The sequence below is a fragment of the Brassica rapa genome, chromosome A03 (assembly GCF_000309985.2).
Source record: "Brassica rapa cultivar Chiifu-401-42 chromosome A03, CAAS_Brap_v3.01, whole genome shotgun sequence".
In the NCBI taxonomy this organism is placed as follows: Eukaryota; Viridiplantae; Streptophyta; class Magnoliopsida; order Brassicales; family Brassicaceae; genus Brassica; species Brassica rapa.
Window position 1 is genome coordinate 21,927,720 of NC_024797.2, and position 22,429 is coordinate 21,950,148.

Below are 22,429 nucleotides of genomic sequence, written 5' to 3' on the forward strand. Positions count from 1 at the left end.
TATTGATAAAAAACACCATGGAAGTAATCAAGCTACATAAAATATTAGCATTTCATATATATCTAATATATACAACACCCTCATTACTAAAATATAGTTTAATGTCTCTCATTCTCTTTCAGATACCACTGTTACTTTAACACCCATATAGTATGGTTATCCACTTAGGCATAAAACCAACTCATCTAGTTACTACCCTGTATATCAGGGTTTTGTGACCAACCAGGTGGAACTCTACTTGAGACAACCGTAGGCATTGTCTTGACATTGATGTCAAGCGGGTGAAAACGATACTGAATGTCAAGCTCAAGCAGGATTTTGATCACCTCCTCAACCAACAAGGCCCTTCTTGTGAATTTCTCTCCCATGTTTTGGTGGTTAATCTTATGTCGTGGCCATATTGCTAACCTCACAATGTTCAAATCTTCCACATCCTTTACAATTATATCAGCTTTCGGATACCAATACTCTGGCTTGCTATCGATGTAGCTGCAGTTTTCCAAAAAGAAAAAAAGAGATCATCATCATTGTCATTATGCTGTCTATAACATTTAGGTATAATGTGTTTTTTTACCTTGAGATTCGCTGTTTGATTGCAACAATCTTTTCAGGTGGAGTAGTAATGTGGACACAACACTGCACTTCATCTCCCATGTCCGGACTACGGTTGTAATTGTGGATAGCTTTCTGCCATAGAAGAATATTCGGATACACAATCTTCAGATTATCAGCCCTCAAGAACACTGTTGTGAGAATGTTCATTTCCTCCACCACCATCTGCAAGTTTGATCATTTAAGATTCAGTAAATAGACTCAAAACCACATTTCATATTTTAGTTTTTTCTTTTGTAAATTACCTCTACAGTATCAATCACCAACCGATCACCAACATCATAAGGGTGAATAATGAAGAGGAAAATGATTGATTCAAAGACGGTCTTGAGAGAGTTTCCAAACATAAAGGCTAAGAGTACAACTTGTGAAGTTAAAAAGAGAAGAGACTTTGAAGTGGCAATCTCAAGAAGGACTAGCCATATGATCACTATGACAATTGCAGTGAGAAAATTAATCATGTGATGGAGTTTGTTCACTGCTGTTTTGGTATCGTTGAGTGTCAGGGCAAGAGCTCTTCTCTCTCTGAAAGCATTCACCTAATAAGGCCAAAGTCAAGAACATAATTACAGAATGCATAAACTGAACAACAAAACTTGTTGTAATAATTTACCAGCCAGTTCTTCAAGGCTGATTTGGTAATCTTTTTGGTCACTAATGCACCTTCAAAGAGACTCATTGTCTTAATCGCCTCGTCTGCTCGTAAAAATCTCATCAAATCCTCCAAGTAAATGTGCCTTTTTAGTTTCCATGCATATATATACGAGTTCGTTAGAGGTTTTAAAAAGGAATCCTTCGTTAAAGAAAGAAGATAAAAATGTTATAGACTCTCTCTCACTTTGTTCCACGTTGAGCTACATTCTTGAAAATCTTTCTTGCAGCTGCTTTAGCTTCTTTTTCGCTCCGTATCTGTCTGATAGACTCATCTTCAGATGTGTTTTGAAGCGCTTGCTCATCCAATGTCGTCAAGGAGACGTGTCTCACAATCTTGATCAGTCTCTTCATGTTCCAAGCCGATACATTCTTCTGATTCATCCTATTCAAATCATTCATCGTGATTCCACTATCAGTTCCTGTCTTTGGGATGATCGGAGTCTTCACGCTGTTCGACACACTCCCGTTCTTTTCCGGCGGAAACGCAGCTGAGTATAGGTCAGGCGATAGATCAGCACCTCCTTTCTGCATCTTGAAGATCTCTTCTTGCGCTCGCTCTTCCTCTTCTTCGATCCTGCTCAGCTCAAGCATCGGCGGTCCGGATAACGTCTCTATCAAGTAATGATGAAACAGCGCTTCTTGAATCCGATCAAAGTAGGTGCTGACGTGGAACGAAGAGGCGAGAACTTTAACCACCAACGTCTTGATCAACCACAAGATGGTGCTCAGCAAGAAACACGTCAAGATCTTGGTCACTAAAAGCAGAACGTCGCTCTGAGTTTCTCTTTCTACTTTCTTGTCGAACAAGAAATGCCACGCGATGAGAACCAGCCCTAGCCAGAGACAGTTCTGAACAGCCGTCTTCACGCCGTAGACAAAGTAAAGAACCCTCTTTCTCAAAAGGAAGTTTCTCTCGATAAAGAAGACGATGATTCGGATTCCCATCCCGGAGACAAGCCTCCCGCAGATGAGAACAAGAAACACCACTTCCCATTTCCACAAGTGAAGCTTCCAAAGCGTCGTGTCTCTCCATGAATGAAGCCCTAAGCTCAGCACTAGTAGTATCACCACTGCTATCAAGCTCAGCCATTGAAGCAGCGTTATAGCGTCCATCTTTGTCCTTCTATATTCTTCAGGAACATCTTCCTCAGCTAATGAATGATCATCTTCTTCCTCGAGACTTGATTGTCTCGCAAGTAAACCGGATCTTAGCTGTTCTGATGTCCCCATCCAACTCGAATACTGCTGCTCCTCTTCTTGTGGAGGATCTATCAGCCTTGATCTTGCTTTCGCCCTAGAGACGAGCTCTGTCTTCCTCATCGATGAGCATCTCACAACTACTTCTTCGTCCTGGTCTTGCGGGTCTAAGTTCATCCGCATTGTCGCCGAGGAAAAAGAAGTGGAAGACGTACGAGAACGGACCGAACCTGAAGAATCATTGATTTTGAAAGAGACTTTCGACGCGTCTAACGCCGAGGCTGGTGTGTTGGTGATATCCTCCGCTGCTTCCTCCTCGTCCACATCGAGTGTAATCTCGTCGCGGTATTGCGGGAAATCGAAACTACCGCTCTTCTGGCCTTGCGTGTGGTCGTCGGTTCCAATGTCTTGCCAGAACGTGTAGCTGGAGTCACGTTCCATGTCTGCTTTGTTGCCGTCGAGGCTGGAGCCTGCGCTCTGTGTGCTTATAATCTTTTTGTAAGACCTATAAGAGTTAAAGGGTTTTCGCAAATCCATCGCAAAACCATAACAAAACAAGGTGAAAGAAAGAGAAAAGACATGAACATATCAAGAATGTTTTAGAAACATAAACTTGGAAGCTTTCTGAATCTGTGATGATGCATTGTTTTTTTTTCTTACGTTATAGTTTGAAAGAAGAGTTACGAGTTTTTATTTGTATTTAATCGCATTATGATCTTTTTTGATTCTCTGTTACTCAACTGTATTAACAATTGTGATGTGTTTACGAGTTTTTAAACCTCCATGAGTTGGATTAATCTTAATATAGCAATTAATTCGTGTTTTGACTAACGATCACTAAATTTAATACAATGTTTTTGCACATATCACGTTCTATTTTGGTATGATGATGATTTTTGTAGTATTAGGGTTGGCACATTTAATAAGATTTAGCACCTAAACACAACACCTTCTCTTAGTCATTCATTGAATACCTTGAGTACCTGCGACATTTTATTCATGTTTCCCTTGTTCGTCACGTCATTAAGGAGGAGATAAAAAACCTTAGACTTCGGTGGTTTATTTTTTCTCCAGTTATACTCAGAAATAAATCACCATGATATGATCTTAGAATCCATAGCTGATTGGATCTTCAGGGCTCTACTCAGTAAGAAACTATAATGCATGTTAGATATGAATACAGTAATTCATAGATTAGAAGCAGAAGGTAACAAAATTTGACACAATTTCTTGTTATTAGTAATTATTAAATGGTTGGATGAGATTAGGCTTAAGTGTGTGATTAGTCAAGAGGTTATAGATTTTCCTTCATCCTAAAAGCACATGCAAGATTTGATTCATGGGTTGGTGTTTGTGGTATCACATGCCAAAAGGTGAAATATTAATCTTCAAAATGTCAAATTAAACTGTAATGATTCAGTGGATGGAAATGAAATTAGCCTTAACTGTGCAAAATAGTATACAATTGTTTCCTTACACATGTAAGAGTAGAGTCATAGATGGTTAATGATTGGTATTTAGAAACTAACTACTGTATCTTGGTTACAAAATTTGTTTACTGCTTTTGCTTACATTTAGGCAAAAAGAAAAGCAGTAGGGTCTCTTCATGAAGTTCAAGCAGGGGTTTGCGACCAGCCTTGTGGAACTCTGCTGGAGACAACTGTAGGCATTGCTTTGACATTGATACCCATTGGATAAAACCGGTACTCAATGTCGAGTTCGAGGAGGATCTTAATTATTTCTTCGACCAAGACGGATCTTCTTGCCCATCTCTCAAGTATGTCTTGGAAATTAAACCTGTGATCTGGCCAAATTACTAACCTTACCATGTTCAACTGTTCCACGTTCTTTACAACGATCTTAGCTGATGGGTGCCAATACTCTGGCTTGTTGTCAATGTAGCTATACATTTTCATTAAAAAGAAGGATCAGCACAATGTATTTTCAAAAGTATAATAAGCATTAAAAGACCAAATGTTTTTTTTTTTTTTTTACTTTGATATTCTTTGCCTGATCGTTGCAATCTTTTCATGAGGAGTAGTAATGTGGATACAAAACTCGATTGTATCAGTCATGTCTGGACTGCGGTAGTAATTGCTGATCGATTTCTGCCATAGAAGACTATTCGGATACATAATCTTCAGATTGTCATATCTCAAGAACACTGTGGTAAGTATGTTCATCTCCTCCACCACCAACTGTATTTAATCAACATTTCGTTAGCTACCTGTACACTTTAAAATGTGTCACGTTTTGTTGGTTTTACCTGTACATCGTCAATCTCACAGCGATCACCAACATCGTAAGGATGCACGATGAACAAGAAGATGATTGACTCGAAGACAGTCTTGACCGTGTTCCCAAAGATGAAGGCCAGTAGTACAACTTGTGAACTTACAAAGAGAAGTATTTTGGAGGATGCGATTTCCAGAAGTACAAGCGATATTACAGCTATGACAATGGCAGTGACAATATTGATCATGTGATGAAGCTTGTTCACAGCTGTTTTGGTGTCGTTGAGTGTCAGGGTAAGAGCTCTTCGCTCTCTGAAAGCATTGACCTACTCAAAGTCAACAAACAGATATGTATATATATATAGAGAGAATCTAGGAGGACATAAAGTTCTTTGCAGAAATTAAAAATTACCAGCCAATTCTTCAAAGCTGATTTGCTGATCTTTCTTGTCTCTGGTGCACCTTCGAAGAGGTACATTGTCTTCACCGCCTCGTCTTCACGCAAAAATCTCATCAAATCATCCAAGTAAATGTGCCTAATTTTTCATTCAAATATAGAAGATTATTAGGAAGCTCAACATTGATTATAAATTAAAAAATGCAGGTCATCCATACTGAATATCTCTCAACTAGAGTTTCTCACTAAAAATAATAATATTTTAATAGTAGAGTCTCTAGAAAAACTAGAGAGACTCATTTCAGAGTTTCTCTAGTTGATAGATCCTCAGTGCGGATAACTTTGTAAGAAAAAGAGGAAACTTTGGACAGACTTTGAACCGCGTCGAGCCACGTTTGTGAAAATCTTCCTTGCAGCTGCTTTAGCTTCTTTTTCGCTCCGTATCTGTCGGGTGGATTCATCTTCGTTCGTGGTTTCTTGCATCTGCTCGTCCAACGTGGTGAGCGAAACATGCCTCACAATCTTCATTAGCCTCTTCATGTTCCAAGCTGAGATGTTCTTGTGATTCATACTCTGAAGGTGCTTCACGCTGATTCCACCATCAGCTGCTGATTTCGAGATGACCGTTGAGAGTTTCGGATTCAGCACTCTCCCGCTCTTTCTCGGCGGGAACGCAGCCGCGCAGAGATCAGGCGGTAACTTAGCACCTGCGTTCTGCAGCTTGAAAATCTCTTGTTGCGCCCTCTCTTCCTCTTCCTCAATCCTGCTCAGCTCAATCATGGGAGGACCCGACAACGTCTCAATCACGTACTGGTTAAACAAAGCTTCTTGAATCCGGTCAAAGTAAGTACTGACGTGGAACGAAGAAGCGAGAACTTTGACCACCAGCGTCTTGATCAACCACAAGATAGTGCTCAACAAGAAACACACCAAGATCTTGGTTACGTAAGGAAGAAACTTGCTATCCGTCTCTCTTTGCACTTTCTTGTCGAACAAGTAACGCCAAGCGATAAGAACCATACTGAGCCAGAGACAGTTCTGAACAGCTCTCCGGACACCGTAGACAAAGTAAAGAACTCGTTTTCGCAAAAGAAAGTTTCTCTCGATGAAGAAGACGACGATTCTGATTCCCCATCCAGAGACCAGCCTCCCGCATATAAGAACAAGCAAGAACACTTCCCATTTCCATAAATGAAGGTTCCAAACTCTCACTTTCTTCCAAGAAGGAATCGATAAACTACACGCTAATGCAGCTATTATAGCCACTAAGCTAAGCCACTCGAGCAAGGTTATAGCGTCGAGTTTCCCTTTCTTATACTCGTCAGGTATATCTTCCTCCGCTAATGGATCATCCTCTTCATCGATATCCCCGAGTAAACCGGATTTTAACTGACCCGATCGCCATCCAGAGTACGATGAGTCTTCCTCGGGTGGCGGATCTTGAAGCCTGGATCTTGTCTTGGTTCTTGAAACAAGCTCTGCTTTCCTCTGAAACGACCTGTTTTTTTTTTTTTTAAAGAATGTTAAATTTATTCACTCAAAAAAAACTTTTTTACATCATGTTAATTAGTACTTTTGAAATGACCTGTTTGATGTGCATCTCACAACCTCTTCTTCCTGCTGATGGGACTCTTGATTCGTCCTCATTGTTCTGGGCGAACAACAAGACGAAGGAGTAGTGGACCTTGGAGTAGTGGACGAAGATGGAACCGAGCCGACGAAGTTTATACCAGCTTTTTGAACGTTGAAAGAGACTCGTAAGTCCCTCGCCGGGTCGAATGATGAACGAGCCGTTGATGTAGGGGTTGGTTGTGTCTGGTGACTTACGTCATCGTTGTCATGATCCACGTCGAGTGTGATCTCTCCTCTACCTCCCCATTGTCGATGTTCTCCTCCAGACTTTGGCTCCTCCATAGGCGGCTGCGGCTTCCCTGATCCGAAGTTGAAGCTGTCGCTCAGTGTCCCGCTCTGTCGATTAATAGTGGTCGGATCTTTAAGGCTGGTTCGTGCCGGCTCCTCGGAAGTTCCAGTGTTTTCTTGCCAGAACTTGTAGCTGGAATCTCGGTCCAGGGGTGCGTTTCGGCCGTCGTCGAGGCTAGAACGAGAGCTCTCTGTTTTGCGGTGGGCCATGCCAAGGTGGTGATCGTGGTCATGGAGAATCGGACGGTTCTCAGGGTTTGCTTCGCTTTGATTACCGGGGCTTCGTATCTGTTTGTACGTGCTGTGAGATTTGAAAGAGTTTCTGAAACTCATCGGAAAAAAAATGAACGAAATGAAAAAAAAAACAAAATTACAAATGTTTAGACAAGGAAACATAAACTTCGGCGCTTGTTATGATGCATGGCACAAAACTTTACATTGTTTGGAAAGAAGCTTTACGTGTAATTTCATGGGACGTAGACTTTGATTGGAATTTGGAAAGCTTTAGATTGACTGAATTACCTTAAAATATGCGATTCTTCAAGTTTTTTATTAATAAGAAAAATTTGTGGAACAGATTTAATTCGTGAAATGATAATAGGGGAAGATACAATATAGCAACTAATTATAGCAGAAAACTGACATAATTTGGGGCAATTACATTCAAGCTTGGATGGTCTTCCTCTTGACGAAGTGTCAACGTGTGAGTCAGTTGTGACACATGTAATAGGTTTCAGCTGTGAGAAAATACACATAAATTAATTGGAAATTATTATATTAATCATTTTTAACATTTCATAAATAATTGACATGTATTTACTTAAATATACATATACTATATCTCTAATAAAAATCTCAACGCATAAAAATAATTATCGTACTAATTCTATATATTTCTATTCTCTAAATTTCATTACTATTAAATTTTAGATTTTATATAGAAACAAAAACATGATTTTATATTTTTGATTTATCTATGATATTGTGATTTTTTAGACGAAATCGTGATTCCAAATCAGAACTGTAAGCTTTCAACCGTAAGATTCCACAAAGTTTGGACTCTGATTTCGGTTCCAGTAAAGCTTTCGTGTAACTCATACACTACAAGAAAACAGCGTAATTCTGACGGACATTCTGACGGAAAATGAGATCCTCGGAATATTCCAACAAATTTCCGAGGAAATTCCGAGGAAACCCAAAATTTGGGGTTCCTCAGAATTTCCTCGGAATATACCGATGAAATACTGAGGAAATCATATTTCCTCGGAATATTCCGAGGAAATACCGAGGAAATCATATTTCCTCGGAATATACCGATGAAATACCGAGGAAATCATATTTTCTCGGAATTTCTATTAATTTATATTGTTCCTCGGAATTTCCTCGGAATATTCCGAGGAAATTCCGAGGAACACATGTTTGGGGTTTCAAAACATCAATTTTTTTTGCCCTATATCATTTCTTATACAAATGCAATGCATACCATTGAGGAATCTTTGTATAGATGATCATAAACCATGAAATAACAAAATTTCAAAACGAATTGTAAGTATTCCCTTTACCGTTCATTAAAGTGTATAAGTGTTTCTCTTATGTTGTGGGGATTTCATTCATACAATCGGAAAAGTGTTATATAAGTGTTTCACTTAAACAAATTTTTGACTTCATAATCAGTCTAAGACACTTAATAAGGGTTATATAAGTGTTATTCAAACCGCAAAACGTTGTTTTCGGTTTAAAAACCCTACTTCCTCGGAAAAGCCTCGGAATATTCCGAGGAAATTCTGAGGAAAAACAAGTGTTCCTCGGAATTTCCTCGGAATATTCCGAGGCTTTTCCGACGATTCAGGGCTTTGCTTTTAGGGTTTCTGTTTCTTCGGAAAAGCCTCGGAATATTCCGAGGGAATTCCGAGGAACACTTGTTTTTCCTCGGAATTTCCTCGGAATATTCCGAGGCTTTTCCGAGGAAGTAGGGTTTTTAAACCGAAAACAACGTTTTGCGGTTTGAATAACACTTATATAACCCCTATTAAGTGTCTTAGACTGATTATGAAGTCAAAATTTGTTTAAGTGAAACACTTATATAACACTTTTCCGATTGTGTGAACGAAATCCCCACAACATAAGAGAAACACTTATACACTTTAATGAACGGTAAAGGGAATACTTACAATTCGTTTTGAAATTTTGTTATTTCATGGTTTATGATCATCTATATAAAGATTCCTCAATGGTATGCATTGCATTTGTATAAGAAATGATATAGGGCAAAAAAAAATTGATGTTTTGAAACCCCAAACATGTGTTCCTCGGAATTTCCTCGGAATATTCCGAGGAAATTCCGAGGAACAATATAAATTAATAGAAATACATGCACAGGATATTCTTTTTCCTCGAATTAATGTAATTATTCCGAGGAAATTCCGACGGATATTTAAGTGGCCGTCGGAATTTCCTCGGAATATTTTCATTTAACCGGGCAAACAAGCCGCCAAATATTTCGCGAAAATTGAAATTGAAAATACTGAGGAAATTCCGACGGAAAATATCCGTCGGACCCTAGGTTTTATAAACTCGAAACACATCTTCTTCCCCATTTCTCTCTTCTTCCTCTTCGGCGATCTCTCTCTCCTTCCGGCGTTCTCCACCTTCTCTCGCGACGATATCTCCGGCGAATCCTCTCCATTCCCTTACAAATCATGTAAGGACCTTATCCCACTCTCTTATGTCCTATTTGTTAGGTTCTTAAGTAGATTTGATGATTTTAGAAGTTTTTTGATAGATTTTTGTTAGGGTGATTGGGTAGGATTGTGATTTGTTGTGTAATAGGTTTAGAATTGTGATTTGGTTGTGTTGAATTGATTTAGAATTTTTTTATAAAGTTTTTATTATTTTTGTATTTACAAAACGTTTTTCTATATAAATTCGATTTTACAAAACGTTTTTTGTATATAAATTCGATTTTCGGATTTATAAAAGATGATTTCATATTTATAAAAATATTTATATTTATTAAAACTAATTTTGTATTTATAAAACATTTTTTTGATTTATAAACACTATTTTTTTATTTTGTATTTATAAAAACTATTTTTAAATATAAAAAACGTTTTTTGTATATAAATTCGATTTTTGGATTTATAAAAGATGATTTCATATTTTAAAACTAATTTTGTATTTATAAAATATTTTTTTGATTTATAAACACTATTTTATTATTTTTTGTATTTATAAAAGCTATTTTGTATTTATAAAAAGATGATTTCATATCTATAAAAATATTTATATTTATAAAACTAATTTTGTATTTATAAAACATTTTTTGATTTATAAACACTATTTTATTAATTTTTTGTATCTATAAAAACTATTTTATTTTTATAAAAAGATGATTTCATATCTATAAAAATATTTATATTTATTAAAAATAATTTTGTATTTATAAAACATTTTTTTGATTTATAAACACTATTTTATTAATTTTTTGTATTTATAAAAACTATTTTGTATTTATAAAAGATGATTTCATATTTATAATAATATTTATATTTATTATAACTAATTTTGTATTTATAAAACATTTTTTTATTTATAAAAACTATTTTATTATTTTTTGTATTTTAAATATGTTTTCTATTTTAATTTTAATTTTATATTTTCGAATTTCAATTTAAAAAAATAAATTTATATTTTTTTTTTAATTTTGGAAATATTCCGAGGAAGTGTATCCCTCGGGATATTCCGACGACATCTTCCTCGGAATATTCCGAGGACTTTCCGACGAACTTGTGGTCCTCGGAATTTCCTCGGAAACTCATTTCCTCGGAATTCCGTCGGAAATTTCCGAGGAATTTTCGAGGAAAAATGAATTTCCGAGGAGTTATTTCCGAGGATTTTTTTCGTCGGTATGTCGTCGGAATAGCGTTATTCCGACGACATACCGACGATTTTTCCCTCAGTATGTCGCTGTTTTCTTGTAGTGATAATATTGTAAAAAAATTCCAGTTGTTCAAAAAAAATGTTTTCGTAATTTTAATTCTACATATTATTTCTGCAATTTAAATATATGCACATATTAATTTTACAATTATAATTCTGCATATTAATTCTGCGTTTTGGAAGCGAGATTCTGTACGATTGAAAACGGCAGCGTTTAAGAGGGAATCGTGGATCCTTGTGATTGATACCTTCGAAGTATACCAGGATCCAAGGAGGTCTAAAATCGACCCGTTAAAAATTCGTATCCAGTCGGGTCAGAATTGATCTCTGAGATATTATCATAATCCCTCTGGTGAGAGAGAGATTTGTAAGGTCCCCTCAAATTCATCCATCCATCCATGGTCGATTGGGCAACACTCCCGAAGGATCTCCTAAACCTAATCTCCAAATCCCTCGATTCCTCCTTCGATCTCCTCCACTTCCGCTCCGTCTGCTCCTCATGGCGCTCCTCCGCCGACCCCAAGCCTCCTCTCCCGACTCACCACCTCCCGATCCTCCCCGATAACGGCACAAGCCTCTTCCCTGACTCCGCCGTGGGGTTCCGCCTCTCGCAGCGTAGCATCCTCCTCGTCAAACCTCACAAACCGCCGATCAGCGAGTCCGATCTGTTCGGATGGCTCGTCAAGGTCGAGGAAGACCTCAACGCCCCTCGTAAGGTGACGACGCTTCTCGATCCGATGAGCGAGACGAGACGCGCTCTCCCTGAGCATTTCCCTCGATCTCTCGATGTGTCCAGTTTCAAGATTCGAGAGCTAGGCCGCGAGTTCAAGCTTCATTACTTCAACACAGTGGGTGATATCGTCAACAGTTTGTACTTGGAGAAGGCCGTTGTTAGGTACTTAGATAGTTGCAGCAAGTTCGTGTTGCTTACGATTCATGTTTCCGGGAAGTTAGCTGTGTTCACCTCGTGGGATCGGGCTTGGACTGTGATCAACGACATGCCTTCTCCTTACGATGATGTGATTGTGTTTAACGGACGTTTCTTCGGTGTTGACAACAATGGGAGGACTGTGGTTGTGGATTTTGAATCTTTGAAGCTTGAGTTGGTTGCGAGTCCTGTGTATGGCGGCGACAAGAAGTTCTTGATTGAGTCGTGTGGCGAGATGTTGATGGTGGATATGTATTTGAGCATGGAGGAGGTGGATGGGGATCCTGGGTTCGGCGAGGAGGTTTTTGAGCATCATGCGGTTTTTATGAATGAGAGGACGGTGAAGTTTAAGGTTTTTAAGTTTTTGGAAAGGGAGAAGAGTTGGGTTGAGGTTAAGGATCTTGGGGGTAAGATGTTGTTCCTTGGGGATGACTGTAACTTCACCGCGTCAGCTTCTGATTTGTTGCCTTCATGTGGTGGGAGTTGTGTGTTCTTTACCGGCAATGTCTTCAACGAGGATAATGTGGATGCAATGCAGGATCGAGATTTGGGAGTGTTTGATTTCAGGAGTGGGAAGATAGAGCTTGTGCATAAACTCCCTGAGTATGCTAAGCTGTTCTGGCCTCCACCTCCTTGGATTACTTCTCATGTGGTCAGTGGAACATTTGAAATACTGTTTGTCTCTAGGATCCTTTGCTTTTAGTTAGTTAGTTAGTTGTGTATTGTAGCTACGGAGACTCTATGGCATTATCCTCTATCTCCGTCCTTCCTTTTTTGAGTTAGTTAGTAGTCTCTGAACATACATTAGGTTTCTTATAAGTTTGCTTTTCCATCATTTTTTTTTATCTCTACTATCATGATGCTCTCATTTCCCATTAGTCTCGCTAAATGTCTGCTCATTGCTAATATGTGAAACCCTTTACTGTCTCAGCGCGCTGAAGATCATCCGGGAGAAACATCATCAAAATGTTAAATGTGTAATTTGGAGTTTACGGCCTTGGAGATTCAACAGATACGGAGGTTAATTATCTCTCTCTGATATTTGTGAGATTAAGAACCAATAGAGGCAGGCTCTTACTTATATCACATGTTTATGTCTGTTCTTTTACGTTTACCCACCCTTTCCATGTTTTCAGTAACTTTGCATTTGTACATAGATAAACTCTCTCTTTGTTTTTTTTTTCTCAAAGATGATGGATGATATTTGTTGAAGAACCAAACCCATGTTTTCTTCCAAAATATTTTGTTACACCCTGCAAGAGCCAGCCAAGTAATGATTTTTATGTGAAAAAACAGTAACACATGGATTTTAATAATTCTGGAACTCAATTAGATGTTGATGATTTAATACAGAAAATGTTAAATATCGAATAGAAGACATGGCATAAACCGGTTTCAAATTTCTAAACCGATGTTCGGTATTCGGCGATGCAGTGGATGAGTGAAAACGTATGGAGAGCGAGTGAGGTTGGTAACAGATTTTACGACCAAACAGAAAGATAGTCGTTGTTGAACTCTGTCCGGTCAAGAAAAATGTCGGTTTTGTAACTGCCAACCGGCCTAACCCGAATTGCCTCATCTTCATCCCCTAAAAGCATATTAATTACAAAGGTCTTTCCTTTTTCTGATTACGAATTGGGTAGTCTTACTAGAGAATCTGTCGTTTAATCTTGAATTGCTGCAACTGATGAAATCGAAGTCTGGGTTTTGATTCTGATGAATGAATGAAGTATGTAATTTTAGAAAAATTGGATCTCACTTCGTTGATTTTATTGTTATGTACTTGGTTACTTACACTATTCTATGCAGGTGTGGTTGTTACCAGAACCTCGACTCTTGTTTATCCTCTAACACTGCTGTTCATAACCCAGATGACGATAAGCACCTGTAGCATCGCTTTGCAACGCTTCCTTTTCACTCCGCCGCCTCAGAGCCTGAGCCAAGGTAGGAGAGAAAAGCTAATGGAGGTTCGGTGCAAGGCAGGAGCAGTGCCTTTGATGAAGCAAAGCCACAAGTTTCTCTCGTCCCTCTCTTCCCCAGCCTTGGCTGGAGATCCATCAGCTACTAACCGCCACATTAAGAAGTTCGTAGCTGCTTCCCCAAAGTCAGTGTCTCTCAATGTCCTCTCTCATCTCCTCTCACCTCACACTTCACTTCCCCATCTCTCCTTCTTTGCTCTCTATGTGAGTCTTACTTCTTCTTTTTTTCCTCTCTCTCTCTCTCTCAGTCAATTATTCGAAATTGGGTTTTTGATTTATTTTTCTTGTTTTATATCTCAAGTTATATTCAGAAATTACTCAAGCTTCGTGGTTTGATTGGAACCCGAAGCTCATTGCTGATCTTGTTGCTCTGCTCAATAAACTAGAAAGACTCCAAGAATCAGAAACTCTACTCTCCACTACCCTTACAAACCTCAAGTCAAACGAACGAGACTTGGCTCTCTTCCTCTGCAATTTGGCTGAATCAAACTCCAAACAAGGCTCAGCACAAGGGTTCAACCAAGCCTGCCTTCGTTTGAGAGAGATACTCCAAACATCGTCATCAGTTTACGTCAAAACCCAAGCTTACAAGTCTATGGTTTCTGGACTATGCAACATGGACCAGCCTAACGATGCTGAAACCGTTATCGAAGAGATGAGACTCGAAAAACTAAAGCCGGGTGTGTTTGAATATAAGTCTGTTCTATACGGTTACGGAAGGTTAGGATTGTTTGATGACATGAACAGAATAGTGCATAGGATGGAGACAGAAGGTCACAGAGTCGACACGGTTTGTTCAAACATGGTTCTGTCTTCCTACGGAGCTCATGACGCTCTTCCCCAAATGGGTTCTTGGCTACAGAGACTGAAGGACTTCAACGTTCCTTTGTCCTTAAGAACGTACAACACGGTCTTGAATTCCTGTCCTAACATCACATCACTGTTAAAAGACTTGAATAGCTGTCCGCTCTCTGTTTCCGAACTGCTTACTTTTCTCAATGAAGACGAGGTGGTTCTGGTACGCGTATTGACTCAGTCCTCGGTTTTACATGAAGCCATGGAGTGGAGTTCGTTAGAAGGCAAGCTGGATTTGCATGGTATGCACTTGAGCTCGGCGTATTTGATAATGATGCAGTGGATGGATGAGATCAAGGTTAGGTTTAGTGGAGACAAGTGTGTGGTTCCTGCAGAGATTGTAGTTGTTTCTGGCTCTGGAAAGCACAGTAGCGTGAGAGGAGAGTCACCGGTTAAAGCATTGGTGAAAAAGATGATGGTTCGTACCGGAAGCCCTATGAGAATCGACAGGAAGAACGTTGGTTGTTTTATTGCTAAGGGGAAAACAGTTAAAGAATGGCTTTGCCAATGAAATTATTTTAACTGTGAGTTTAATCATTGGGTTCACAAGTTTTAATAGTATTTTAAACAGTACACAGAGCACAATAATGTGCTAATGGATGTGACTCTTTAGCAGTTTTTGTAATCAGTGAGTTTTTGTTTCAAGACTGAATGGTTTCTTGTTGTAATGACAAATACATTGCAGTACATTTATACAAAATACGTAGAGTACATTTGTTAACTGATAGATATATCTGTGTAAAACAATTGAAATGCCAAACTTATCAAGTTTCTGCACGGTTTTGCAATTTTCAAATGTTCTTTATTCAGTTTTCTTCCAAAACAACTTTAAACTTGAAAAACAATTCGACAAATTACTAAAACTTTAAAATATACTTAAAACACACATGTTAACTCTATAAAAACCATAATTATCATTAATTAAGAAAGGAAATCTTATTTTTTTCTCACGTTCCTGCACAATGTTGCATTTCAAAAATGTTTCTTTGCATTAAAGTTAACTAATTTTTTTCTTTTAAAAAAGCTTAAAATTTGTAAAAATTGATAAACTACTAAAATCTTCAAAATATACTTAAAACACACAATTTAACTCGATAAAATAAAATACAGAAACGTTATAAATCGTATAAATAAGTAAACACACAATATACCATTAATTGAGAAAGTAAGTCTCAATTATACATATGGGTTATATTTTTTTTTTGAAAGAGATGTATATGGTTTTTTTTTTTTTTGAGAAAGTGCATATGGTTATTTGATATTTCTTTCTGAATAATCATCAATCACGCGGCCATACATTTGGTTTTAAAAGAAATCATCAATCATGTCAAGAAATACAAAATAAAAATCATCAACCATGCTAAGAAAATACAAAATAAAACATCAATCATTTATTTATGGTTAATAAGATTCTTCGTTACAGTTTACAAAACTTTGTTTTTGCTTTCGGCGTACTATTAGATAAGGGAAATCTTCTTAGGACCCTACTTGTTATTTGGGTAGTTTCGTCGATATTGAACTGAATAGTGTATTGATGTTGCTTGTTGGGCATATGTAAAGACAACGATTGAATTAAAGTATCCTTTTCTGCAATTGCCGAGAAACTTTCATATGCTAACACATATACCTCGACGCACTAGTCGCTCTCATTACCATTAATTGTTGTCTGTTCTTTTGTTAAAATATGGAAAACTATTTTATTTTCTTAATTCACAATCAGAAAATCTCAAACTTCTCTTTCGATCCCACAATTTTCAAACAATTGTCACAGCCAAATATCGTTATAGAATTGCACACTTGAACATCTTTAAAACCAACCACATGAACTCGTGATAAACACACATATATTGCCTAAATGTAGCATATGTGACTTTTCAAGATTTATCTAAACTGCTGGTTCGTTTCCGCGGGCAGGTCAGAATTTAAATTTGTATATATTTTTCTTTCAAAAAAAAAAAGATTTATCTAAACTATCTTACTCATAAACCTAGATGATTCGTTTCAATGATTTTTTTTTTGTATGACCAGGAAGTGAATCCTTAGACGAGCTACGAGCCTGTGTTACATGCCAAGATAACAATGATGTGGCGCATACTGCAAACCTCTGCTATATACGTGATATGCATGCAAGAGAGATATTCGTAAATATATTCTGGTTTGCATGTGGAGATTCAAGAATAAGGAAAGCAGAAGGCTGTGGTAAATAACTGAGAAACTTGACATAAGAGAGTTGCGGCTTTAAGAGAAAAAGAGTGGAGCATCAGACGAACTAAGAGAGATTAGATTAGGTTCAGGTGATTGAACAAAGAAAAAATTGCCGTAGTTATTAATCTTTTGAGCAAAAAGTGAAATTGTTGGTGTGCGGTAAGGTTTTAGCCTCTAGGTAACTCTAAAGATTTGTGAGTACTGAATCAATCGGTCTAAGAGCACCTTCTGTGAAAAAAATTGATTGAGTTTCTCACAAAACGAACAAAATATAGAAGGATGAAAAAGAAGAAAAAATATTTCATTTGAGAACTCAATATATTCATGAAGTAATTCCCTTAATATTTTTTTTTGATCAACGTAATTCCCTTAATACAGATATCACTTTTTAAGTGATCTATTTTAATGTTTAAAATTACATAAATAAGTTGTATTCAAATATGATATTTTTGTTTTGATATACTACTTAAGAAATTTTATGGATGGACATGCTCTAAAATTTTTGAATGCTTCATGCAAATTTCTATAAAATATGTATTAATATATTTTTTAATTAATAGTATAGATTAGAGAATAAGAGAACATATTTAAATTTTACAATATAACTTCATAAATATTTTGAAGATAACTTCACTTAATTAACCAAAAAGTACTTAATGTATCTTATCATAAAGAACAGCTGACCATCACGAATCTTATTATCCTATATAATATAAAATGTATGGTTTCTACTTAAGTAGTTTAAAAAAGAGCTCATACATTTTTGACAAATATATATATATATATATATACATACACATACATATATGAATACATACACATACATATATATATGCATACACATACATATATATATATATATATATGACAATGACAATAATAAAAAGAAGACTGTAGGTGAATAAGAAAAATCAAATCCATCAAAGCAGGAGAAGAACTAAACCTCTTCCACGTCATTCATAGTTTTATTTTTCATTTTTTTTTTTTTGACGTCTGTTTTATTTTTCATTCTAAAAGATAATTCTACTGAAAATTATAAGTTTTGACATTATATTTAATCTATATATATCGACTTATCCAGTGCCTTCAAACAATTTTAGATAGCCTAAACAGAATTTTAACAGTATATTTTTAATGTTTTTTTTTGTTAAGATCCAATACTTAAATCAGATTTTAGATATTCTGATTTAAAAAATAACCCTCTAATATCATATTTGATGTTTTACATCACATATATATATATATATATACACTCATAATAGAAGTCTCTTAATTTTTTATAAACAAATTTAATTATATTAATGATTGCTGAAAAATTATAAACTGATTTAAATATATAGTAATGTTTCTCTATGTTACCATAATTGTTTTACTATAGTCAATTATAACTTCATTAAAATTATTTGTTAATAAAAAAATTTACAATTACAATAATTATTATCTAACAATACACTTATTCGAAATAGTTATTAATAAAAATTTCATAAAAATGCTAAAAAGTCTTATAGATATTATTATTTAACAAATTATAAATTCTATTTACATATAAATACTATTTTTTAAATATGAATAGAATAAATTAAAATATGCCCCTCAAACTAAATATGCTCTAATCGATTGCTTGGCCATGTCTATATATTTGTCAATATTTTTTTTATAAACAATACTACAACTATACTGTATATACACATATGACTATTATTAAAAATATATAAACTAAGTTACATATAAACATTAATAAAAAGCTCCATATGAAAAAGCTAACTAAAAATACTCTCTTTTGTCTCAATAGTTTATGCTTTGGCGAGGCCTATATTGAATCACGTGTGTGAAGTATAAATTGGATTGAAAAACTTCTAAGATTTTGTTAAGTGATTACTAATAAAGAGTAACATTTTTTTTACTTATTTAGTTATGTCTTATAATCAATTCCCTTTATATAAATCTAATGACATTTCACCAAAATGTTCTAACAAATGCTTTCGTTCTATTATATGTTAACGTAAATTTATGTACTTTTATATTATTAATGATTAATTCTTGGTTTTCTTTTTTTCACAAAATATATTATCAAAATGATTGATTCTTGGTTTTCTGTTTTTGTTGTATATCATATTGGTTTTTGTTGATTACATTTAAACTAACCGAAAACTCACATATTGGTAATATATTTAGAGGAAGAAAGCATTTTTTATATAAAAAGAGTAATTTTATTATCAGAAGAAGAGCAATTAACCTCAAGTGAAAATAGTTAAACAAATCTCAATCAAAAATTCGGCTGGTAAAAGAAAAACAGAAAATGGAGGTTCAAGGTTCTGTCCCACAGAGGCAAGACTTTCAGTCTTTGGAGGAGACTTCCAAAGTCAAGCTTAAGATAAAACAAATGGTGGAAGTCCCACGATCAACATGTTTGATTCTTTTTCACATTAAAATAAATGGTTAAACATAATTGTTTAAAAGAAAAAACAGAGAAGAAACACAAAGGCAAAATCCTTTCTCAAGCAAAAACAAAGGCAGCAAAGCTCTGGTCCAAACTCTCAAGACTCTTTCTAAGATAAAAGCGCGTGGGCTCCATCCACTTTGATCAAGACCCTTATTTCTCAGTAAACATCACAAACCGCTAAAAGTATAGACATTAGAAAAAAATACACAAAGGACGCAAAATTCTATATGTTAAATCATGCTTCCACAACTTCTTATTGACTTGGTCTGCTTCCACATCAACCAGAGAAAAAAAAAATCCCCTCTATTAACGCATTATGTCCTAGTGTTGTATATAAAGGTGCATAGAATCAACTAAGTGATATCACCAGCAACAACCTTTTCCACTTGCACAGCTTTTAAGACAACCTAAACTTGGTAAGTGTTTTTGAGGGACAGTGAGAGATCATGTCAAAAGAGATTGAGCTGCCAGGTTTCAGATTCCACCCGACCGAGGAGGAGCTTCTTAATTACTACCTCAAAAACATGGTTTACGGCAACATATCCAAAGTTGAGGTCATTGGTTTTCTCAACATCTATCGTCATGATCCATGGGACTTACCTCGTACGTATATCTAGCTTTCTTCATTTCTATAAAATCCATTATTCTCAAATTGGTATTAATAAGTTTGAATTTTTTTGATTACAGACTTATCGACAATTGGGGAGAGGGAATGGTATTTCTTTGTGCCAAGGGAAAGGAAGCATGGCAACGGAGGTAGACCAAGCAGGACAACCGAGAAAGGATATTGGAAAGCAACTGGTTCCGATCGTAAGATCATAAGCTTGTCTGAACCAAAACGTATGATTGGGCTAAAGAAGACCCTTGTGTTCTACAGCGGAAGAGCACCTGGAGGAAGCAAGACTGATTGGGTCATGAACGAGTTCCGGATGCCTGACAATTGCACCTTACCAAAGGTACCTTTTTAAGTTATGAATCAGTTATTTGATCAAGTAACAGCTTTGTTATTAATCTTATGTTATCTTTTGATCGCAGGACGTTGTGCTTTGTAAGGTATATAGAAAAGCCACTTCACTTAAAGTATTGGAGCAAAGAGCAGAGATGGGAGCTAAGATGAACCAAACATGCCCAAACTCTCCTCTCTCATCTTCCGACACCATATCTTTCGTCGGAAAAGAAGAAGACATGATGATGACTTCTTTCCCTTTTCCTCAAGAAGCAGCCATGAAAGAAGCAAACAACAACAACTTCATGCTTCAAGGGCATACCGAAGAGAAACAGAGGGAAACAGAGATGAAAGAACCTTCTTCATCACTGAAGCTGCCGTGTGGAGTCTTACCACTACCTGAGCTGCAGTTACCTAAACAAGGATTCGAATGGGGACAAGACCAGTTCTTGAGTATAAGCCCATGGCTCCAGAATCTTACACCTATAGTTAACCTATTAAATTTTTAGGCTATGTAAAGAGAAAATCTCACGACAAGTTTAACTATTCTTCACCTGGAAAAACAGAACTTGTAATACACTAAGATGTAAGATGTTTGTCTTTAGCTTAAGAGTTACCTATTGTATTTTTATTTACTGAGATAAATGTATCTTGTGTAAGTTTGTAACGTAAGAAAAAAATAATGTGTACAAGTCAGAATCTTGACTGTACAATTCAATTCAGTAAAACAAAAGTGCTATACTTTGAATCATGGACTTCCCATGTATGATAATTTCTCTCGACCGTACCAAGTTTTAGATTCCTATATTGGAGAGAAGATCCCACATCGGATATATGAAAGAGACTTGAGTAATATATAAGGAACTTGGGCTAATCCACTAATTGCCAATTGGTTTTAAGTTGCAAGCCCAGAAAACTTATCATGGTATCAGAGCGGGCCTAATACCCTGACCCATTAATCCGGCCCGGACAGTGGCCCGATCATCCCATTAGCTGATGGCCCATAGAAGGCTCAGTTCCGCCGAGATCGCTAGAAAATAAAATATGATTTCGGAGGGGATACGATGGATTCTGCGAGATTAATGGTTATACGCACCATTATCTCGAGGAAGAGTATTGGAGAGAAGATCCCACATCGGATATATATGAAAGGGACTTGAGTAATATATAAGGGACTTGGGCCAATCCACTAATTGCCAATTGATTTTAAGTTGGAAGCCCAAGAAATTTATCAATACGAGAAGAAAACTACAGTAATAACGATAGAAGTCATACCCATGTTGAATCAATCGATGTTGCTTTTTTTTTTTTTTTGAACGACGAACTTTTAATTAGAAGAAGCGAAAAACAGAGTTCAGGCCCGTGGGCAAAGTTACGGAACAGAAGATAATTGAGAATGGGCCTTAAGGGCCTGTTTTGCTAGGCTGTCTGCGACCCTGTTCTGTGAACGAGGGATGAGACGAAAGTCGATTGTAGCAAAGCGAGACGAGAGGCGGTGGATGTCCTGGAGAACACCGTAGAGCTCTGTGATCTGGCTTTTGGTGGTGATAGCTCGGATGAGCGTTGAGCAATCGGAGAGGATGGTGATCGTTGTGAATCCTGCTTCTAGCGCCTTCTCGATTTCTCTTCGGAGAGCTAGTGATTCAGCTAAAAGAGGGGAACTAACCGACGCGATCATCTGTGCTCCTGTGAATGGTGATTCTGATCGATCACCTGGAAAGAAGCAAGCTAGCCCTGCTCGCTTCGTGGAGGCGTCCCAAGCAGCATCGACAAAACAAGAAAACTCCGGTGGTGATCTCGTAGCGTTTCGGGGTTCACTTCTCGAAGGTAAGCGACAAACTATTTCACTGTTCTTTGTGGATTGAGCTTGACACCATTCTAACGCTGCCGATACGCCTTTTGTTGCTGTCTCTATAGGTCGAGTTGCCTTGTCTTCAAAGATGAGTTTATTACGGGCTGTCCAGAGAGTCCAACAGATCCAAGGGAGGACGGGTGAGACTACACCTGATGGGGGGAGGCAGAGGGCTTGTCTGAAGCGAACCAAAGCCCCTTTAAAGTCAACGCCCTCAGCTATGTGAACTGGGGTGGCTAGAGGGATGTGGCTCCAGACTTCTTTGGCA

The 22,429-nt window shown here is 36.9% G+C and overlaps 6 protein-coding genes and 1 long non-coding RNA gene across 11 annotated transcripts; 4 read left to right on the forward strand and 3 right to left on the reverse strand.

Moving 5' to 3' along the window:
* Positions 1–20: 20 nt before the first annotated feature.
* LOC103860498 (mechanosensitive ion channel protein 7) lies at positions 21–3,900 on the reverse strand. The gene is made up of 5 exons (XM_009138100.3): positions 1,451–3,900; positions 1,226–1,349; positions 858–1,151; positions 575–777; positions 21–489 (listed from the first exon to the last, which is right to left on the reverse strand). Exons 1-5 carry the CDS (start codon positions 2,998–3,000, stop codon positions 186–188), a joined length of 2,475 nt encoding a protein of 824 aa, XP_009136348.1. The 5' UTR covers positions 3,001–3,900; the 3' UTR covers positions 21–185.
* LOC103860500 (mechanosensitive ion channel protein 8) lies at positions 3,157–8,271 on the reverse strand. Of its 2 annotated transcripts, XM_018657045.2 has the most exons (6): positions 6,680–8,271; positions 5,468–6,592; positions 5,110–5,233; positions 4,730–5,023; positions 4,459–4,661; positions 3,157–4,365 (listed from the first exon to the last, which is right to left on the reverse strand). In XM_018657045.2, the coding sequence occupies exons 1-6, from the start codon at positions 7,408–7,410 to the stop codon at positions 4,077–4,079; spliced, it is 2,766 nt and encodes a 921-aa protein (XP_018512561.2). In that variant the 5' UTR covers positions 7,411–8,271; the 3' UTR covers positions 3,157–4,076. The 2 variants fall into 2 exon arrangements, with proteins under 2 accessions (XP_018512561.2, XP_033143534.1); XM_033287643.1 differs by having other exon boundaries at positions 4,129–5,009.
* Positions 8,272–11,203: 2,932 nt separating this feature from the next.
* Positions 11,204–13,105, forward strand: LOC103860501 (F-box protein SKIP23). 2 transcript variants are annotated; one of them, XR_004456220.1, is made up of 2 exons: positions 11,204–12,685; positions 12,718–13,105. XR_004456220.1 is itself a non-coding variant. In XM_009138112.3 (2 exons), exons 1-2 carry the CDS (start codon positions 11,352–11,354, stop codon positions 12,852–12,854), a joined length of 1,224 nt encoding a protein of 407 aa, XP_009136360.1. In that variant the 5' UTR covers positions 11,205–11,351; the 3' UTR covers positions 12,855–13,103. The 2 variants fall into 2 exon arrangements, 1 of the variants encoding a protein (XP_009136360.1); XM_009138112.3 differs by having other exon boundaries at positions 11,205–12,533; positions 12,813–13,103.
* Positions 13,001–13,880, reverse strand: LOC117132583. Its single transcript, XR_004456221.1, has 2 exons — positions 13,677–13,880; positions 13,001–13,499 (listed from the first exon to the last, which is right to left on the reverse strand). It is a non-coding gene; the product is annotated as an uncharacterized LOC117132583 (long non-coding RNA).
* LOC103860502 (pentatricopeptide repeat-containing protein At2g17033) lies at positions 13,255–15,410 on the forward strand. Of its 3 annotated transcripts, none has more exons than XM_009138115.3 (3): positions 13,255–13,492; positions 13,691–14,064; positions 14,162–15,410. In XM_009138115.3, the coding sequence occupies exons 2-3, from the start codon at positions 13,753–13,755 to the stop codon at positions 15,224–15,226; spliced, it is 1,377 nt and encodes a 458-aa protein (XP_009136363.1). In that variant the 5' UTR covers positions 13,255–13,492; positions 13,691–13,752; the 3' UTR covers positions 15,227–15,410. The 3 variants fall into 3 exon arrangements, with proteins under 3 accessions (XP_009136363.1, XP_009136364.1, XP_009136361.1); XM_009138116.3 differs by having other exon boundaries at positions 13,295–13,492; positions 13,753–14,064; XM_009138113.3 differs by having other exon boundaries at positions 13,417–13,610; positions 13,753–14,064.
* A 4,166-nt stretch (positions 15,411–19,576) lies between these two features.
* LOC103860505 (NAC domain-containing protein 22) lies at positions 19,577–21,027 on the forward strand. Its single transcript, XM_009138117.3, has 3 exons — positions 19,577–19,966; positions 20,051–20,319; positions 20,399–21,027. The coding sequence occupies exons 1-3, from the start codon at positions 19,810–19,812 to the stop codon at positions 20,816–20,818; spliced, it is 846 nt and encodes a 281-aa protein (XP_009136365.1). The 5' UTR covers positions 19,577–19,809; the 3' UTR covers positions 20,819–21,027.
* Positions 21,028–21,816: 789 nt separating this feature from the next.
* On the forward strand, positions 21,817–22,429 carry LOC117132582. Its single transcript, XM_033287294.1, has 2 exons — positions 21,817–22,136; positions 22,227–22,429. Exons 1-2 carry the CDS (start codon positions 21,866–21,868, stop codon positions 22,385–22,387), a joined length of 432 nt encoding a protein of 143 aa, XP_033143185.1. The 5' UTR covers positions 21,817–21,865; the 3' UTR covers positions 22,388–22,429.

Bases quoted from the DNA above. Each gene is read 5' to 3' on its own strand.
- LOC117132582 (XM_033287294.1), top strand. From the start codon at position 21,866: ATGAGCGTTGAGCAATCGGAGAGGATGGTGATCGTTGTGAATCCTGCT. The intron at 22,137-22,226 runs GTAAGCGACAAA...CTGTCTCTATAG, and splicing joins TCGGGGTTCACTTCTCGAAG to GTCGAGTTGCCTTGTCTTCA.
- LOC103860501 (XM_009138112.3), top strand. From the start codon at position 11,352: ATGGTCGATTGGGCAACACTCCCGAAGGATCTCCTAAACCTAATCTCC. The intron at 12,534-12,812 runs GTCAGTGGAACA...TTACTGTCTCAG, and splicing joins CTTGGATTACTTCTCATGTG to CGCGCTGAAGATCATCCGGG.
- LOC103860502 (XM_009138113.3), top strand. The intron at 14,065-14,161 runs GTGAGTCTTACT...TTATATCTCAAG, and splicing joins TCTCCTTCTTTGCTCTCTAT to TTATATTCAGAAATTACTCA.
- LOC103860500 (XM_018657045.2), bottom strand. From the start codon at position 7,410: ATGTTTCCTTGTCTAAACATTTGTAATTTTGTTTTTTTTTTCATTTCG. The intron at 6,593-6,679 runs GTCATTTCAAAA...AAAAAAAAACAG, and splicing joins GTGAGATGCACATCAAACAG to GTCGTTTCAGAGGAAAGCAG. The intron at 4,366-4,458 runs GTAAAAAAAAAA...GAAAATGTATAG, and splicing joins ATCAGGCAAAGAATATCAAA to CTACATTGACAACAAGCCAG.
- LOC103860505 (XM_009138117.3), top strand. From the start codon at position 19,810: ATGTCAAAAGAGATTGAGCTGCCAGGTTTCAGATTCCACCCGACCGAG. The intron at 19,967-20,050 runs GTACGTATATCT...TTTTGATTACAG, and splicing joins TGATCCATGGGACTTACCTC to ACTTATCGACAATTGGGGAG. The intron at 20,320-20,398 runs GTACCTTTTTAA...TTTTGATCGCAG, and splicing joins ACAATTGCACCTTACCAAAG to GACGTTGTGCTTTGTAAGGT.
- LOC103860498 (XM_009138100.3), bottom strand. From the start codon at position 3,000: ATGGATTTGCGAAAACCCTTTAACTCTTATAGGTCTTACAAAAAGATT. The intron at 1,152-1,225 runs GTAAATTATTAC...TGGCCTTATTAG, and splicing joins CAGCCTTGAAGAACTGGCTG to GTGAATGCTTTCAGAGAGAG. The intron at 490-574 runs GTAAAAAAACAC...GGAAAACTGCAG, and splicing joins ATCAAACAGCGAATCTCAAG to CTACATCGATAGCAAGCCAG.